We start from the raw sequence: 20,246 nt of genomic DNA on the forward strand, positions 1-20,246 counted from the left end.
ACAACAGTTTGCTCACCACTTCAATTAGACTATCTGGCCTGTAATTACTTGGTTTATCCCTTCCTCCCTTTTTAAACAATATTTCAAAACGATCATTCCTCTGGCATCACTCCAGGAAGGATTGAAATATTGTCAGTGCCTCTGCAATTTCTTCCCTTGCTTCTTTAAGAGTCTGGGATATATTTTATATTTCTATCATACAAATAGAAAATATAAACAAATAATGTTGCATGCTTTATTAAATATCACTGACATTTTTCAATGTTGTCAGAGAATCACAAAGGGATTACAACATGGAAGGAGGCCATTTGGCTCATCAAGTCTGTGCTGGCTTTTTGTAAGAACAATTCAGCTGGTCCTACTACCCCAGAGCCCTGTGGTACTTAGTCAGTTCCCTTTGGAATGTCACAGTCGAATCACTATCCACCTGACAGCTCATTAACAAAAACATTTTTGTGATGTCACTTTTGCCATTTTACCAAACATCATAGTGTTATCTGCTTCTTGACATTTTTTCTCAATAGGACCAGTTTCGCTCCATTTATGTTTTTCATGATTTTCAATACTTCTATTAGATCCCCTTCCAAACTCCTCTGTTCCAAGAAAACAGTCTAATTCAAAGAAGAAAAGCCCCTCATCTCTGGCATTATATCAGCAAATCTATTCCACTAAAGCCACATATTTCCTCCAGTTTGGTCCCCAGAACCAGGTTCAGTAATCAATTTACAGCAAACTTGTGTTTCATAAAGGCTCATTGTCACTGCTTTACTCTTTTAAACTATATCTCAGTTTATAGAGCCCTGGATCTCATGCTGTCCTGTCATTTTCATTGATCTATACAAATATACTCGTAGATTTCCCCATTCCTGTTCCCCATTTGGAATTATGCCATCTAGTTTATATTGCTTCCCCTCATTGTTCCAACCAAAATATAATGCCATTGACAATTTTTTGGATTAAATGTTATGTGCCACATATCTACCCTTTCCACCAACCTGGTTACACTCTGCAAATTTGGAAATTGTGACCTGTAAATCCAAATCCAAGTCATTGATGTATCATGAGAAATACAGTGATGGAGACTCCCAAGGAGTACCACCGCACTTTTCCCTCCACTCTCTCTAAATATTTAATTGCATATTTTCCATTATATTTTGTTGCAATCCAGCGATTGTTTAAATAGGGAATAAAAAAAAATCAAAGTTTAGAGGTCATCACAATTATGCTGGACGTTTTCATTTCTCCAGCTTCCAGGTTTTCTGTATGAGGTCACCCTCACAATAACATGGTTGGGAGAAGTACCTCCATAAAGGTGGTCACCACTCTGCATTTTTGCTACATTTCCACCATTAGAATCCACCCCAAGCCTAGAAATTGGAGTTCTAAACCCCACCCCCTCAGGCCAACACTTCAGTGCAATACTATTTCAAAGCTCAAGAGTTATCACTAAGGCCCTGAAATTTATTCCTCAATCAACAAGATTGATCAGATTTACCTAGAAATTAGATTTCTGGATGCCGCTTACTTACAAAGACGCATGATTTGGTCTTTGCAGTGCACGACTGGAGGGAACACCACCAAGTTAGACCCATTCTTCCTTTTCACCTGCTTTACGGTGGCAGACCCACAATCAAAATGGTCATTGACATGCCTTTCAATTACCATTTAGTGCATTTGCAAGGCTGCACTGCAATTTCTACATACCTCTTTGCTGTTTTATTGGAGCCTATTGTGTCCAAGCTGGCTGCCACTTTCCAGTCAAAGCACTTGATTGTTTGTAATGTGCTTTGGGATGTCTGGAGGTCAGGAAAGGTACTATGTAAATGCATATCTTGACTTTTCTCATACTCAGTATAGCCTACCTCCTCCCTCTCAACCTCATCCCAAATTCCTTCCAACATGATGAACTTTCAGCTAAAGAAATACATTATCAATGGTTCCTTTGCATCCAATGCTGTTCTCCCACCTTTCAAACCGCTAACAAGAAAACTCACCTGAGTGACTCATCACTCACCATCACTCAGCCCTTTACCAAGATATTGAAGCCTCAGGCTTCCTTTAACAAAATTAACCACCTTTTCATTTTTGCTAAGCTTGCACCAGAATTCAAGAATGAAACAAAAATTTGGCAGATGCTGAAACCCTGGAATAAAAATGAGACAAGCTGTAAACACTCAGCATGTCAGCCAGCAACTGTGGAAAGAGAAACACTTCAGGGCCAGCAGTCTTCACCAAATCATTAACGGTTTCTCTTTCCACAGGTGCTGTCCAACCTACCGAGTGGTTCCAACACTTTGTTTTCCTCCCCCCCCCCCCCCCCCCACCTCCAGTTCACCTTTTACACATTATTCTGACTGATTCTATTCCCTAACTGTCTCAACGCTGGCTTCAGATTGCTTCTGCTCCTAGTTCCCTTCCCCTCTGCATCCTAACCCATACTTAGTTCCCATATGACACTTCTTTTGGAGCTCCCTACCTAAGTTCTCTTGTGTTATTGGTTCCTTCCCACTATGATGTGCTTTTATAATAGAGGGGGGAGGTTAAATATTTCTTATTATTTTCAAGTCTATTGTAAGAACAAGTAGTGAGAAAAATGTGTTCAGCTATTTGGTCCTGTGCAATCAAATATCCTGATACCTTATTGCCTTGGAGAATGACTGCTTGGGCGAGATATTGGAGACTCACCAATGTTCCTCAAATTGAACAGCAAAGGATCATGCCTTCAGGGTACTGGAGAAACAGAATGACTTTTTTTTTTAAATTGTTTGTTGGGCAAATTAAGGAGAACACAATCCTGGCACAGTTACGGAGACTGGACTCTTACATGTTAATGAAAACACAGTGGGGTAGAAATCTGTCAATGGAAATAAATTTTGGAAGCTCAGCAAAACATGCAGCCATTAACTACATGTGCACCTAACACAAGTGACTGAGGACATATTTTTACCCCAATGCTTCTATGCACACACAGTCATGGACAGACAGACACAGAGATTCACATATATTTTGTATATTTGAGTATTAACCATGTCAAAAAAATACAGAGTATGATTTTACATAGAGAATTTTATGCTATATAACACTAAACAGGACAAATTATCTGTCCAATAAGTGAAACATTAATTTAAATATTAAATAAAAGACAAATAAAATAATATGTTTCAACACTAAACTACTTCTTGTTTTTACTATTGCAACACATCCAATAAAGTGGTTTGTGACTTCCATTGTAACAGTACAGATAATATCAGGACAACATGGTTTTCATTCCAGTCTACGGCTTGCCTTAAGTACAAGGGATTTTATTCAAAACACTTACACAAGACTGGCCCACTGTCTAATAGGTGCTGGGGTTCTAAAAGACTAGTACCAATAATTTCTCACAATTATGTATTGTGCATTATTTTATTTCCATGAATTAGCTGAACATGTGCCATTCTCCAGAAAAAAAAACAGAAAAAAGTCCTAACCAATACAAAGGTTACTAACATCGTGCTGAAAAGTGAGGATTTGTTGGAAACTCCGTATAAGATTTTAATTCATACGCAGCACCGCTGTCAACTTCCATTGACTTTCGAGAGAAAAGGAGTCTGACATCTCTGTGGAGGTAGATCTTCCCAGATTTTGAACTCTGGAACCTACAACATAAAAAACAATCTGATTATACATTCATCAGATCTCAAATTATTACAAACAAAATAAATATGATTCATCTACCACCTACTCTTAAACATAGATAAATATGATCTTTATAACAATTCTTTTTGTATGCTTCCCAAAGGCAGAGTTACAGTCCACAAGTCCTGGAAAGAACAGTTATTCAGATGATCTTAACTGAAGAATAAATTTGTATGTTGATGTCACCATTATAAATCTGGTCGAGGTTAGCCTTAAGTTAAAAATGTTCTGGAAGACAATACATCTTATTGGGCAATGAATTTATATTAGAACTATCCCAATATACAGAATTTATATCTATTTTTCTACACAAACAGGGAGAGCAAATCACTTCTTGGATTTTAGACCTTGCAACAAAAACGAGGACTCCAATCTCATTCTTCTGCCCTCATCCACCAGACTACTCCAAAAAACTGCATCAACTCCCACTGTGTTCATTCTTTTTTTTAAAACCAATTTTCAACCCATTTTCTACTTATTCTCTTTTATCTTTTAATTATCCCTAAAAGGCTGTTGTGTGGGACTTTAAAATCCCATAATCCATGCACACTACATCCATTACATTTCCCTCAATAATTAAGTCTACAAAGATGGTCATACATAACCATTCATTTTTGGGATCCATGCTACTTCTGGCTATTGCTTGATTCGTATTTAAAATATTCCCACAAATAGCATGCAGGCCTGCAATTACCCAGACTAAATTTGGGTAACATCCAAGTCACTTGCAGTTTTTGGCTCATATAAGCAGTAGAATTTTAATTACAACTCCAAGCATAAGGTAGTTTCTTTTCTCATTTTCCTTAGGATCCCATGATATATCCAGTTGCATCCTGGAGATATATCCTCCTTTAGCCAAATGTATCTTTCTAAAAATTTCCTCACCGATCATAATATCATTCAACTTGCCGTCAACTAATTCAGAGTTCATCTTCTCTTGGATATCCCTTTCTTCACTAAAAGATCAATGCAACACATCAAATATCTTGCTATTTTCTTTTTGATCATTAGCTACTAATCAATAATCCCCTACACATTAGAAGGTCCAGTTTGCTTATAACAGCTATCATTTTAAACTGATAATTCTAAAATAATGCCCATGGATGTATATTGTTCATTTTATCTTCTCAGTTCTACTTTTCCAGTTGTTATATCCGTCTTCCCAACATTCACTTTTAGATTTATCACTTTTATTATTTTCTAGGCTTTATCTTTAACATTTATTGGCTGCTAACATCAAGATTCCAATGCAAAGAAATTACAAATTTGTTTTCAATATACGTGTTTCCAAAACTTATTAACTTTGCAATTTCCTGGCCAATATTTACACGTCAAAGAACATCACTAATACCGACCAACTATCTTAATATCATTGATATCTTTGGGACCTTCCTGAGTATACATTTCTAAATTTCAACAGTAATATCAAAAACATATAATTGCCAGTAAAACACTTCGGGATGTGTCAAAGTTGTAAAATGTGCTCCAAAAACGCGTAATTTTTAATATATTTAAAAACTACTATTAATTCACACTCCTGTGAACCAATTTCTCTTTCTGCCCCTGCAGTTTTCTGTGGTTCTTGTAAGCTGTCAAGTTTAAATGAATGTGGAACTCTTCCATGATGGTTCAATGAAACCATTACCAGCAGTTTGATTGAAAATGCTGGATCTAAACTCAGTGTTGTGAAGTTGTATCTTTAGCAATAGAAGAAAATTGTTTCCCTTAAGGGCTTGTACTAAGTCTCAAGAATTACATAAATCTCTTTTTATTTGAAGTCAGTCTCAGATTGCTTCCAAAACAGGTCTGATGGAAGGCTGCATCAAACTTAAATATATAAAGAAAAAGGAATATCCACAAATGCAGTAGGGAAATCATGTACTTTCTACCTTGTATTTAGGAAGAATTTCAATAAACCTTAATGGCTAAACTCCATGGTTAAGGAAGTCGCATTTAATAAATAGCAACCATGTAACCTCGAGTCTGTTCTTTTGTTCAATCAGATTACAGCTGTTTTGTGATCTAACTACATATAACATAATTTGCCCCACACTCCTTTAATTGACAGAAATTTTATTAAAATTAACAAATTATTAAACATTAATTGCTGCTTGTAGAGAGGAGTTCCAACCTTCACCACTCTCTGCATGCTGAAATGCTCTTCAAATTCACCCCTGAAAAGTATGGCTCTAACTTTCATTCTCTGTGCCCAGTCCTTGAGTCCACAACCAGTGGAAATAGCTTATGTATACTCTATTGTGATTCATCTTATTATGTTGAAAACATTAATAAAATATCCCATTAATCTTCTAAGTTCTAAGAAAAACAACTGTGTGTGACATCTTCAAAATGTAACCCTTTGAATCCAGGTACCAGACTGGCAAATCATGCTGAAGTCTGGTTTGCAGTACTCCAGGGATTTATATCATGACAAACACGCCCTGTGCTTAGTGCTCTGAATATTACGATTATTATCCTTTTTTATCATTTTCTTTATTCCTCCATGATATTTAAATAAAGTCTGCGAACCCCAAGTCTCTTTATATATCCACTGTTTCTAGCTTTTAGGACAGATACATGGATAGAGAAAATTGAGAGGATATGGGCCAAATGCAGGCAAATGGGACGAGCTCAGGAAGACACTTTGGTCAGCATGGATGAGTTGGGCTGAAGGGCCTGCCTCTATGTTGTACTTGTTTTGTCCATTTGGCTCCAAATTGAATGGTCACATATAAGAATCTATTTGCCACAGTTTTATCCACTTGCTTAATCCATTTTACATCGCTGTGTTATTTAGTGCTTCAGTGCAAGCAGCAATGTGAATTATCAAATAGGCTGCACTAAAGAAAGCAAGAATGGACTTTAGGTAATTTCCAACTTTTTTTTTGCCATTGGGTAAAATTTACTGCAATAAGTGGTTTGTTAGGAACAAAGAAATTCACAGCACATAAGCAAGTAATCTGCATCATCACAGCTATGGTCCTCACTGCATCAATAAAAAAGAAATCCTATTTATAAACATATTTGTTTGGCATAGCTAACTAAGACTTTGTTTCAGTATTCAAATCATGGAAGAATTAATTCTAATGCCAGAATACTACTAATGACAAAAAGTATGAGGCCTTACCACCAGGTAAATCCAGTGCACATCCAAAATAAGACAAAAGCAAAAATACTTAAAGACCGTACAATTAAATTGTTTTGTCACCCTGTTTAATTAAGGATTGAATTGAAATTCAGGCATAAATTTAAAAACCTGCTGTGTGCATGATCAGTGAAGTTCCAGACACAAGATCTCAGTTCAGTATAACGGTCATAACTTGTGAATTTAAATGACAATATTCACATAAATAGATAATAGGTATAGTATGTAAATGCAGTATTTCAGGGAATGCAATGGCATTAGGAGGAACCAGCACTACAACTGATCTGTGCTTTACCTGACCTTGGAAAGCTAGAAGACACGTGGTCAAGAAGTAAAACAATTCTACACCAAGTAGTCTTATCACCATTGTTCCTCCCCTATTCTCCACCCCACCCTACCCCACCACCAACAGCCAATTGCCACGAAGAATAAAAGAGTAAAAATGCAAACACTTTGCTCATTTTAACTTTGGACAATATACTTTATGAGCCAATGTGTCAAGATATGGGGCATGTGGAATAAGGCCACAGATCAGTCATTACGTCAGCGAATAATGGACTAAATGGACTATTTCTGTTCCCACACAAATGAGGTCAAATTTTTCAGAAGCTTTGAAACAGTGTGTTAGGCTCCATCTCAAAATATGGATTCAATTACCAGTGGTTTTCTTCTGAGCTGAACAGGATCATTTTAGTGTTCACTGCACAACTCCTCATGGATTTCATTTTAAAATTACTGCTCTAGTTCTATAGAAGCTGGAAACAAAGGAAACTTTCCTGTGATGTTATCTTGTTTTAAGCAGGTTCCAAGCTAAAGACAAAAATGTCGCAGACATTCTTTTCTAATGGGGTCCAGTGATCGATGCTACGACGTAATTAAAACAATATTTTATTAGATTCTTCTTTGAAAATTTGCTTGATTTATATTCAGAATATTTGAATCTTTGGCCACTACAGGCTAAACTATGTTGTTTTATGTGAAAACAAAAGGTTTAGATGACTAATTAATTACTACTCCTACTAATGTCAATTGCAAAATACTGTAAAATTATTCTATCTTTCTGGTTACCTCAAGTGTACGAGGTAGCGAAGTATCCTTTCTTCAGTCTGGATTATGTTTTCTTTATTGGCATGTCCAACAGTTTCACGTTTCACAGGAACAGAAAACGTCCTCTGTCGTAGGAATGTCTGGTGATTGGCTGGCATCTCTCTCAAGTCATAAATCACCACAAACATCTTAACCACCGTCTTGTTCGGATTGAATAAGGTCTGAAACATAATTTACATTTGCGAGTTATAAATATTATAACATAGATAAAAGTGCTGCATAAAATCTCCACAGGTCATGAGCAAATCTGATAAAAAAAAGCAGAATTAATGTGCACAAAATGTAACTGCTCTTTCAGGGAATCGTTACATAATGATTTTAATACCTGCCTACACTGCAAAAAATTTACTTATAAAAATGCTAATCACCAATGACAGCATGATATTTTAACATTTTCAAATTCTTCAAACAGATACGATTTCTGTTTCCTCCCAGTCTTTCGTGGTCACCACCCATGGCTATGCATGTCCATGAGAAATCTCTGCCACTTTGCCAATGCCACTTCAAGCCAGAAGACAAAACATATAAAAGCAGTGCAGTAATAACTGGCCTGATTTTTTTTCTGCACTCCTACAGATGCGATGTAGAGGGCTTTCTGCATTTGCTCCACACATCAATGTGGTGAAAATCTCTAACTCTCAGTAAAGTGTTGAAAATAAAAATCACTCTTGCATTCCATCACTGCATGCCTGTCTGTGTTAGTCAACCAGTATGCACTGGCACACGAACTGAGAGGGAAGGAAGAAAACTATTTATATAACAGTTTTTGTATTCCCTTCAAGACGTAAATACTTTAAAGTGCAGTCCCTGTTGAAACCCAGCAAATGCAGCAATCAATTTGGCACAGCAAGTTCTCAGAAAGAGTCAGGTAAAAATGACCTAATAACTGCTTCATAGTAATTTGTGAAAGAGATTAATATTAGCCAGAACTCCTGGGAAACTTACCACTGAACTTATACTAAGAAAGAAAAGTTCTAAAATAGAGCACAAACTGTTATAGTGCAAAGCCTGTATTTTAGAATGTGAACATAGCCTTGTAATACACAAGGCTAATTTACCGGCACCTTTAGAAATGCAACAAAAAACCATATCAAACCTAAGCATTCAATGCTTTTAAAATGTCATACAAACAGAAGAAAATAGGACCAGGCCACATGTACCTAGGAGTACCTAATCAATGAATTTACTTATTCTTTTCTTCCTTTGTGTTATTCTAATGCAGAAGGACAGAAAATATGGACCGATGTTATACAGCAATCTTTGTATATTTGCTCAAAATATGGTCAAAGGAGAATAAAGCTGCAGCATCTATAAACACATTCTGCAGACACCGTTGTACACAGAGAATGATTGCAATGACTACAATGACATACATTTCAATTCATCAAATCTGCACCCCTATTAGGAAGTATTAGTCATGGAAACAGTTGTCAGAAAATCAGAACTGCAGTGTAATATTCTTAAAACCTAACCAATCTGCAGTATCAGTGACAAGGACTGCAATGATACACATGACCTCTATGACTAAATCCTAGCCTTATTTCCATTCTCAAATCTTAAAATGGACTATAATACTGTGGTCGCATTACTCTGAAAACAAATGATAAAATAGTATATGCATTTTTTTCTTAAAAGTAATTCTCAATCTTAAGCTCTTGAGCCAAATTATTCACCATCACTGATAAGCTTTCATCATTTATTCAGGCTATCTATGGGGGCATGTGTGCTTTGAACTTGCTTTAAATGGAGTGGTGATTTTCCATTCCTATTCAGTTCCTGAAATGGATGGGGTCAGCCTTCCCAGCAGTTCCATTTCACAACTACAATATGGCTACTGAAAACAAAAAAAAACTTAACTGCAACAAATGAAATGATTTATTGGAATACAGTTCTCAGAGAGTGATCTAATTTAATAAAGAATGAAGAGAAATTTCTTCTCTCATGGGACTGTGAATGTGGAATTCCCTCCCTCAGAGGGCTGTGGATGTCAAGTCAATAAGTATATCCAAAGCTGAGATGAATAAATTTTTGGACTATAGAGGAATCAAGGGTTATGGGGATCAGGCAAGAAAGTGGAGTTGTGACCAATGATCAGATCAGCAACGATCTACTGAATGATGAAACAGACTCAAGGGGCCATATGGTTCCTGCTTCTATTTCTTATAAGTTGGCTGGGTTGACAGTTCCAATCCAGAAAGATGTCAAATTCAAGCCCAGTACTGAGAAAGTGCTGTATTGTAACAGGATGATGCTTCTATCCGAGGCCCTGTCAGTCTTCAGGTGGTTGTTGATCCCACAGAGCTATTTGGAGAAGAGCTTGGAATTCTCTAATCACCATCAACTTAGTTCACTCAAAGAGCACCATTAAAACAGATAAACTAACAATTTATCTTATTTCTGAACACAAATTCATTTCCAGACCTCCATACGTATTAATAGTTATTGTGCACCAAAGGTAATGGTTTGCACTTTGGTATTCTCCAAGATCATAATATGTTACTAACTAAATTAACATGTTCTTTATTTGACAGAAGTGCAAAAAATATTTTTATTAGGGCAATGTACCACTATTCACTTGAGATATGAATTACACTGCATTAAGACACCTGTATCATTATTAATATGGAACATGCTGTGAGTCTATTGTTTTTGGCAGTACCCTGCTGCAACATGTGGGGAAAAAAAACACGATTCTTAAGTATCTGAAATAAACCGTACTTTATTGACCAGTTCCTAGCTAAAAATTCTAATAATTTCATCAGATGCAATCAGTTCTGTCAATTAACTGAGCAACAATGTGTCATCAGTTCTTCTTGCAGTGTTTGTTCACATTATCACAGCCTACATATCAAATGCTCTGTAGGCATGAAGAGTCATCAACAAATCAGATAGAAATGTTAACCAACTTACCACTTGTATTGTTCCTGAAGGAGGCACTCGATAGCCTCGTTTTCCCAAGGATTCCAAATTAATCACACCCTATAAACAAATAATCATCAATTCAGAACAGATCACTTCAAACAAGACATTCTAGTTCTAAAAAAAATCAAATGAAATATTTCAAAAGAATCAATTTCAACATACCCATAAAGAAACAAAATTCAACAAAGGAATAAATGAGTGATTTACCAGTCTGTGAGATAGGGTCCTAATCAATTACTGCTACACCATGACCTTGATCACAAGTCTTTAACTACAGGAATGTGTAATAACACATACCATGTAGGGTGATGGTGCATTATCATCAGAGACACTGTAGAACGACACCTCAACTGGAAGAGTCATGTGACTGGGACAGAATGTTCCACTTGCTCCCACCTCGGCTGTGAAACCATCAACTGCTCCTAAAGGTTCCAAGCGGAAATTCAAGATAGATTCCTAAGAACATTAAGATACATCGATGTTAGAGTTGCAAGGTAGCCTAGACTGAATTACAATATTTTATTCCTTCTGTACATTCTGCAATGCTTCTGAACAATTAACCACCAAATATCTGATCAGATTCTTGCATTCGTCTTCCATACATTTCAAAATCCAAGTACTTAATGAAATACTGTTATAACAAATGTTTAATCATCACCAACAGTATTCCACCAAGTAATGTTTCTCATCATCTCTCGAAGCAACGTGGATCAGGTACAAGTGAAAAGCTGTAAACCTATCTTGAAGTTTTATAGGTATTTTGGAAATGCTTAAAGCTACACTTACAGTCTTACATCAAGGGCACCACACATTTCATTCTTTTTAGAGCTACCAAACAATTTTGTGGCTTTAAAATCAAGCACATATAAAATCTATTTTAAATGTTATTTTGCACCTTCTCCCTTAATTGTTTAAATACAACCATTCCTTTGTATGAAAAGGATTTACACCTGTTTTCAATTTTGATGTATACAAAATCTTATTCTAAAATCAGGAGCTGTTCACAACAATATTGAATACCCATGGATAAATATAGCTTACAATGTCTGATGTGGACAGAGCATAAGATCATTTTCCATTGCTGCTCAACAATATTAATACTGGGCACAAGTGCCAATATTGTGGATAGATTGGGAGATCTCTCGTTAATTACCATTCAGTGAAAAATGTGACTAGGCTTCTACTGGGTTAAATTAAAAACATTTGCTCAGCTGAAGACTCTGAATTGACTCAACAACGATGCAACTAAATTCTTTGGTATAATATCTGCTCAATAATGATTTTGTTGCCATTATTCTGTTTAGAAATTCAGCTTCTGTCCACTATTGCCAGGTTACCCTGAAGCACAGGATCTACACAAAACCAAGTACCTGTCTCACCTATAGTTTATGGCTTACTGTGCTCCTTTACCAACACTTTAATCAATTGTAATTTTCTCATGATCACATTGTGGATGAGAGGTGAACTGTTTAAAAGCCCTGATACACCAATTTGCTTTGTTTTCCTTTTGCTCTCATGAGAAATTAACACTTCAAAGTTTTTGTTAAAATAAATTAATACAAATGTCAAGGAGGTTCTAACTAACCAAGAGACTAACAATTTGCCAATAATTTTTAAAACATAGTTTAATCTCTTTTCTTTGTTTAAAATTAGTTGTAGATAAATACACATTTTGACTCCAATGGCATGGTTTAGTATATTAGACACCTAAAATATGTAATGACCACATCAGGCTATAAATATCTTGTGTGACATTTAATTTTGTAACTTGCTCATCACTGGAGGTGGTTGAGCATCATTGACCATTAGTTGAGTAGTGGTTGTAGAGGAGTATGCAATGCTTTTATTGCAGGTAATTTTTGACCAGTCATGTTTTTGCCGGAAAGGTTAATCAAAAGGATTCACACTTAACAAATCATACTGAATCAATTCACCAAGCAGAAACAAAAATAGTTAGATTTAGTATGCAGTATTAATTATCATTGATGGACTTGGTATCAGAGAAATATAATTGCATCAATACAAGGCATACACAGAGAATCAGTAACTCAAGGAAAACACAAATTACCTATGGGTAATTTCATTCATGGCAGACATTTAAATGCCATTTAGCATCATTACTTATTTTACATAAACTAGTTTTTCTCAATTTCCTCAATGTATAATTTCCAGACAAATTGAACATTTAAATCACGTATATTAGGATGTGTAAGCTTTTAGGTTTAGATTGATGTGAATGACAATTTCTTCCTAAAACTTCACATCTCATGCTATTGGTAACTGTTGCAAATAAATCAGAAAGTTATTCTCACATTTCAGTCCTACTTCCAATTCCTTGACTATGCAATGCCAAGATCCCCATTTATTCTGGCTGTTCGTGCATGGCAAGTTCAACAATATTAAAAGCATCTAAATGCTACAAATGACAGAAAACCATTTTCTGGGGGAGGCAATCAGACCAGAATGTCCAATTTTCAGATGATTTAAATAAGGATATCAAGACCATGTATAGCATGCAGAAGAGGTTTTGATACTCTACATGGACAAACCAGAGAAATTGAGGTTTCGATACATAAGGCTTTCTCCAAGGGAACTAGGAAGGGTAAGAGAGGATCTGATGGAGATGTTGCAAAATTTGAGAAAGTTTACGAAGGAAAATAGAGAAAAAGCATTTCCATTGTTTGGTAAATTGGTAGAGATGTGGCATGAGTTTAGGACCTCCTTCAAAAGAACAAAGGCTGGGGTTGGGACAACATATGTGTGTGTGGTCACTCTACCTGCAGCACTGGTGGAGGCAGAATCTATTTGGAAAAGAAATGTTAACATGGAAGGGTAGGAGAAATGGGACCAATTGGAAGTCCCTGTTGAAAGCTTACATAAGCATAATGGGCTGAATGTCTTCCAACTACACTGTAGACTATTTTCTGCACTGTTTTCTAATACATTATTTTCTTGAATCCTTATCTAGTCTTGGAAACATTTTAATTCCTTTGATATACTGTGAATATTTAAAAAGCATTGAGGTTCTGAAAATTGCCAATGCTGTTTTCAGACATGTATTTATAGAGCCATATTAGTCTTTAAAGTAGGTGTGATACACAATCTAAGTTCTAAAGTAAAGGAACGGTTCTGCACTGTTCTCTGAATCGTCTTCCCGATGTTCTCCAGTAAAACCACTGTGTTCTCCAGTAAAAACATAACCCACACCAAACAGTCAACAACTCATCAGTAATGCTATGGCACTGCTGATGTTATCTTTTAAAACAGCTACACAAACTGTAAGCTTGCCATCAGCAGAACTGTGAAATGGTAATACAATAGTAGATATGAATAAATCCAAAAAGTCTTTAAAACTCAAAGGAATTTCAAAACCCAAGAACTGTTCTTGTATTCAAACAAAAAACCTCTTTCAAGTGATCTAAATACTGAATCAATTGTTTAACCTACATAAGCATTACTAATCTGTACCTCAAAGTTTCCAAGCAGGCTTAGACTAGTTGCGGGTGGAGCACTAACACTCAGCTGCTGCTTCCCTTGGTCAGCATCATTCTCTTGTCTTAAGTACTTCCTCTGGCTATAAAGAAAATGAGAACACGTCATAAAACCAAGTAACTTTGCCTTTTGTGGGGTGGAGCCAATAACACAATGAATCAAACACTGCTCATTAAATGCAATATGTAAAAGCTGTACAAACAGAATATTTTGTTATAAATAAACACAAGAAAGAATATTAATCCATAATTAGTTCAAATAAATGGCTAATATTTCTAAATCATGGGTTTCAACATGTGCTTCCTTTCTCATTAAAATTGTTTCCCACAATCATGAAATCAGTGCAACAGAGGTGACAAAGTTTAGAATGTACCACCTCTATGCAAAATTTTGCTCCCTTCCCCTCCTCCAGCTTGCAGTTCTTTCCACTTCTGTACTTTTCACTGGGGATACTTATGCTGGTATTAAGTACTGATTTCTTCGGCTTTAATGAGCATCTTTTTTGTGCACAAGTACCAGGTCAAAAACAAATGCCTCAAAATGATAGGAAAAACACCATTGACTTGCCAGCAGATGGTGCTCAACTCCATTAGCAGTACTTCAAAGCAAATATATAACACCAACATTGCAGAACACCAAGTTATCTTCTTAACACTGACTTTGGCAACCACATTAAATCTCTCTTGTAGAATGGTGTACATATAGATCAGGGAAAAGTCTGACGTGGACTTTTTACTAAGTAGAGTGCTGCAGGTTGCAGGTGTTAAACCACATCATTTATCCAGTAATGTTACAGGACAGAAATATGAAATTTTTATTTGGGCACTAATAGATTAAAATATATCACAATGAGAAAAGTGGCATCAAGACATCCAATTCAAATGAATTAGATATTATATAAGTATGAAAAAGATGAGTCCAATGGCACATGGGTAAGTCATCCTAAAATCACCATTTCACTTATAGCTTTGTTTCAAAGTCCCTTAACTAGAAATTGTAAGTTGCAGCTTGCTTAGGGAATTTAAGGAAAGAAGTCAATAGAGCAAAATGATCTCAGTTAAAACAATGATATTTAAAAATAGAACATAGCTAACCTAAAATCCTGAAATGCAATTCATTAGAGTTGATGAATAAATTGCCCACTAAATTTGGTAAGCATCTGTATCGAAAGACTGTCACTTGATTACTGATGAATGCCACCTTTTTTTTAAAACTGTAGAAAAAGACACAGAAATACCTTTTGCAAGGTACCCCTTTTAGTCTTTGCAATGAAGTGTCCAGGTCAAAGTATCCCGATTGTTTTTTTCTTGGTGGAACCTTGGTGTACAACAAGATAAATTCTATTAACAATTTAGTTATGCTGATTTACAGACTCTTTGACACTAAACCATACCTATGATTGTAATAAACAACATTCAATAAACCTTAGGTAATACAACAATAGATTTCCGGGTTATGAGGGAATCAAGAAATATGGGGTTAGTGCAGGAAAACGGGGCTGAGGTAAAAAAAATTAGCCACGATCTCATTGAATCACAGAGCTGCGTGACAGCCAAATGATCTATTCATGCTTCCATTTTTTTATGTTTTACATACATAAACACTATATTCTGATGCTATTAAAATTGTCCCAAACACAAAGCCCACCAATATTTGAAAACAAAACCAGATCACAGAGACACAGCCGGAACAGTATGTCAATGTATAGTTTTGTTTGAATCCTATATAGAGAAATAGAGTTTTCAATGTTTTAAAGAGTACATTTATAGAAACATAGAGGTAGGTCATTCAACTCCGCAAGTCTTTTCTATCATTCAATTAGATCATGGATTATCTGTAGCTCAATTCCATTCACTGGCTTTTGGTCTATGCGTCTGTTAATTGACTTAGCAAACACAGATCTATGAACCTTATACATGGAGATTTCAATTGACACAGCATTACAGTCTCTTGTGGGGGTGCAGGCTGAGTGACTTCTGGATTGCTTCCCGATTTCATCCTAAATGACCTAACTCTAATTCTGCTTGTGTTCTGGATTTCCCTCACCAGGGAAAACAGCTTCTCTGTATCTACCTTAATGAATTCCATTATCATTTTAAAGACCCAGTTAGATAATATATAAAAGGTATGCCTTTGTCCTCATGATTTAACTATTTAAGCCCAGATTTCAGTCTGGTAATCTGCATTGTAGCCCTTTATAATGGTTACATATATTTCTATATATGTGCATAAAACAAAACTAAGTTCTCCAGATGGGGACTAACAAAAACTTTGTATATTTGAAACATCTCTCCCTCATTATTATATTCCAATACCCTTGAGATATTGCCCAACATTCCATTAGCCTTTTGTTCATCTTGTGTTCTTCTGCACTACTTTAATGATTTATGCAAAGGGTTAATCTAATTCTTTTGGTCTTCAGTGAGACTTGGTCTCTCACCATTGGCATTAACTGAATTCTCCTCCTCAGATCCAAAGTGATAACCTCATGCCTCCCTGCAGTCTATCGGCCACATTTTTTTCTATGCATTTAATCTTTCTTTCTACTTGCACGTACATTACTTGTTACTTGTAAACGTCACTTGTTAATTATAAACATAACTTCTTATTCTTTTACATACATAATGATGAAAAGTTAATGCTCCAATACCAATCTCTGGGAAACATTATTCATCACATCCTGACAATTACACAATCGCCAAGAGATAGAAGACTAAAGGCCAATTGCTCGAATTTGGAATTGAAATAGATGGGTACTTGATGATTGGCATGGTAGAGTGATGGCCCTGTATCCACGCTGTATGATTCTATGAGAGCACTTACTTCCTAATTAATGTAATGACATTTGGAATATTCCAATTAAGAAGCTAATGCAACTGTAATTCATACATTTACTTTAACACTTTCAGATGGAAATCAAAGTCCCGTGTATCTTTGGTCCCATTACTTTCTCTATAATCAATTTTATTTATATGAAATCCAGTTCATATATTTGACAATTTTTGGCTCACTTTATAGCAATATTTTATCCTCTCCTCGTAAAATTTTGCTCCTATAACAAAGACAAGTCATGTAACAAGCCCACAATGTCTTGTCTTCATTGTCTCCACTGCAGCTGTTTTGATGGGTCAACATTTTCTTTAGCAGTCCCCTGCTCTTAACGTATTTATAAAGGATTAGTTATCCCTTGATGCTTATCTATTCTCCTTTTTGCAACCTTTTGCTTTTAACTGTTCAGCTGTTTACTGTAGCCAGTTCATTACTTATCGCATCAAATGACACTCTTCCTTCATCCCCTAAAATTTGATATCAAATTCAATCAGTTTGATAACTTATCTTAAAATGGTTTGTTATTGTCAGATTTTTGACTGATTTATTTTCACTATATAGTCATCATTAAAATTTGGCTCTGGCCTATTTCATTGTCAGTTCTAAAACACTGTATTCTACAAAACTATCCTGAAAGCATTCTAGGAACCCATTGGCATTATTAATTTGGTTCAACTTTCCTCATTGTAATTGAAAAGTAAAGTTCTTGCAACATAACTATTTTTTTTGCTAATGTTTCTCTGATCTCTGTATTTACACATGACCCAATAACGTAATTCATATTAGGAGATCTATTCTTGGAGACTGGATATGGAGGGATCCTCCTGTCCTGCATGGAATTGCCTGCTCAAAACATCACTGGAGAGTACCTAAAAACTTAGAATATTTTAAACCAAGATTACACCATGCTTGTTTGCCAAACATAAAGAGCATGTCAAGAGTGAGCTATTTCCAGATTTTGATAAATAAACAACTATATAACTCAGAAATATCAGATTTTGTTAGCACTGGCAACTTAAACAAAACATTGAAAAGCATCTCCACCAGAAAAAAAACACTATATTTATTGTTGATATTCAAAATCATTGCTACACACACAGTAACTTACTGTTAAAATGTATGTTGGCATGTGAAACCAAGTATCTGAATGAACAAATATGCTACTTTCTTAGGGTGCATATGTGACCAATTTCAATATAAATGTAATTAATGGCAATGGATTTAATCATTCAAATCTTGCTTGTGTGGTTGCAATGAAATAGCCCTGTACCATGTAATTGCATCACTTTGAAACACAAGGTCTTAACGTTTTACAATCCTCTTTCTAAAATAAAGCAATAAGGAAAATGTGCTTGAACATTTATATAGCTAGAACTGAAGGCACCTGTATTAGTTATTATGTTTCATGGGAGACTCAAGATGTAAAGTACCCAATTTTAATATTGTCAAACTGATTATGGTATTTCAATTTTGTAAAGCCTTCATAAACATTCAAAAGCTGTAAATTAAATTCTTACATTAAAATATTTAAAAAATTATACCATCACAGTTTAACTTACAGGACTTGAATGCAAGGGTAATCCAGTACATGGATGGAAAACTTTTGTTGAGATCCCATCTAATGAACGGCGATTTTGTTTCTTCCAAAAGTTACCAGAAGGTCTCAGTGGAGATTTTGAAAAACTCTTCTGCAAGGAAAACGTATATTACCATCTTAAATTCAAATTTTGTTGTCAAATATATTTTAATAGGTTAATCTAAATTTAGTATCTTTTGATATTTCCAGGAAATGTTCTTTATTGGGCTTTATGCTGGGATATTACAACTGGGCAATATATACCATCACTCTTTATTTGAATCTACACCCCTAATGATGACTCCTCTCCGTTGTCTGGGAAGGACAAATGAAGTGAGCTTAAACAAAATCAAATGAACCTCTAATTTGCATGAACCAGCAGAAAAACTGTCCAAATATGACAAGATATAGAATTACTAGTGCTAAGATTAGAACGTTCTTGCTGGAACATGTGGTATCCTTCTGGGCTAAATGCAAAATCCATTGGAGGAGTGAGTTGGGGTGGATTTTTAATCAAAACTAAGTGGGTTTGAGTTGGATGCAATAAGATCCTAAAACTTAACCCCCCACTCCACACTTCTGGTATTAAAGGAGGCAAGATGGAATAACAGATGATGGAACAGATCAGAGATGGTAGATTGGTCAGACTTAATCTCCTAACTGGGTAAGTTTTCCAGACCACTAATAAGAGCAAAGGACAAATGGATCCATCAGGTTTGTGTTTCTCAAAGTCTTAATACTTACCCACTGGATCCATCTTATTCCAACATACGCCACAATCTCCCACTGACTAGACTCTTTTGATCAACTGTCCCCCCTCTTGATTCTTCCAATGTTGTCTTCCTTCCTCTTCCTCTCCCTCTCCATAACCCAGCTATGGTTTGATGCTACCAGCCTCCCTTCCAATAGCCCATCACATCCTCAATCTTACTACACACAACACATGCTGGAGGAACTCAGCAGGTCAGGCAGCATCAGGTTTGTGTCTCAATCTTACTATCTGCAGTAGGGAAATGTTAAATCACGCATTTTTTTTATTCATTCATGAGACATGACTGGCAATGCCAGCATTTATTCTCCATCTCTAATTGTCCTTTAAGCTAGAAGTCAGTTATGATCTTTTCATGGACAGTTATTGTCAGGAGGCAGGGTTCTGCAATGGCAGCAAATTGGTACAAGACCTTACTTTGGAATATTTTGTAAGGCCTATTCTCTCAAATGTTTCAGTGAATGACTCAATGGTGATTGGAATTCAGCCCCTGAATGTGAGCATACACATACTTTAACTGTGTACTGTAGTCCAATGACCGAGGTTGGAAGGACTATGGCTTTGGAATGAAGATGATGCAGGCTGGAAGGTTTACTATTTATTCTGTTGGTTAACTTCAGTTTAGTTCTACTTCCTGTAGATCTTCTATTTCAGTGGGAAGCTCGTTGGAGATGAGGTGCAGCACTGTAGTGAGACCGAGAAAATAGTGGGATGATGGTGCAGCCTTG

The 20,246-nt window shown here is 35.9% G+C and overlaps 1 protein-coding gene across 4 annotated transcripts in view; it reads right to left on the bottom strand.

Moving 5' to 3' along the window:
* Positions 1 to 2,996: 2,996 nt before the first annotated feature.
* Positions 2,997 to 20,246, bottom strand: part of atosa (atos homolog A) — a 75,912-nt gene continuing 58,662 nt past the window's right edge. For 2 of the 4 annotated variants that reach the window (XM_052040543.1, XM_052040544.1), the window contains 7 exons: positions 18,733 to 18,861; positions 15,582 to 15,661; positions 14,321 to 14,426; positions 11,150 to 11,308; positions 10,841 to 10,909; positions 7,892 to 8,091; positions 3,007 to 3,638 (listed from right to left, as the gene is read on the bottom strand). In XM_052040543.1, coding sequence (XP_051896503.1) covers positions 3,485 to 3,638; positions 7,892 to 8,091; positions 10,841 to 10,909; positions 11,150 to 11,308; positions 14,321 to 14,426; positions 15,582 to 15,661; positions 18,733 to 18,861 — 897 coding nt within the window. In that variant the 3' untranslated portion in view covers positions 3,007 to 3,484. Of the gene's footprint in view, positions 3,639 to 7,891; positions 8,092 to 10,840; positions 10,910 to 11,059; positions 11,309 to 14,320; positions 14,427 to 15,581; positions 15,662 to 18,732; positions 18,862 to 20,246 lie in introns of those variants that run through there. The other 2 variants (XM_052040542.1, XR_007958331.1) reach the window with 2 other exon arrangements.

The sequence above is a fragment of the Pristis pectinata genome, chromosome 28, assembly GCF_009764475.1.
Source record: "Pristis pectinata isolate sPriPec2 chromosome 28, sPriPec2.1.pri, whole genome shotgun sequence".
NCBI lineage: Eukaryota > Metazoa > Chordata > Chondrichthyes > Rhinopristiformes > Pristidae > Pristis > Pristis pectinata.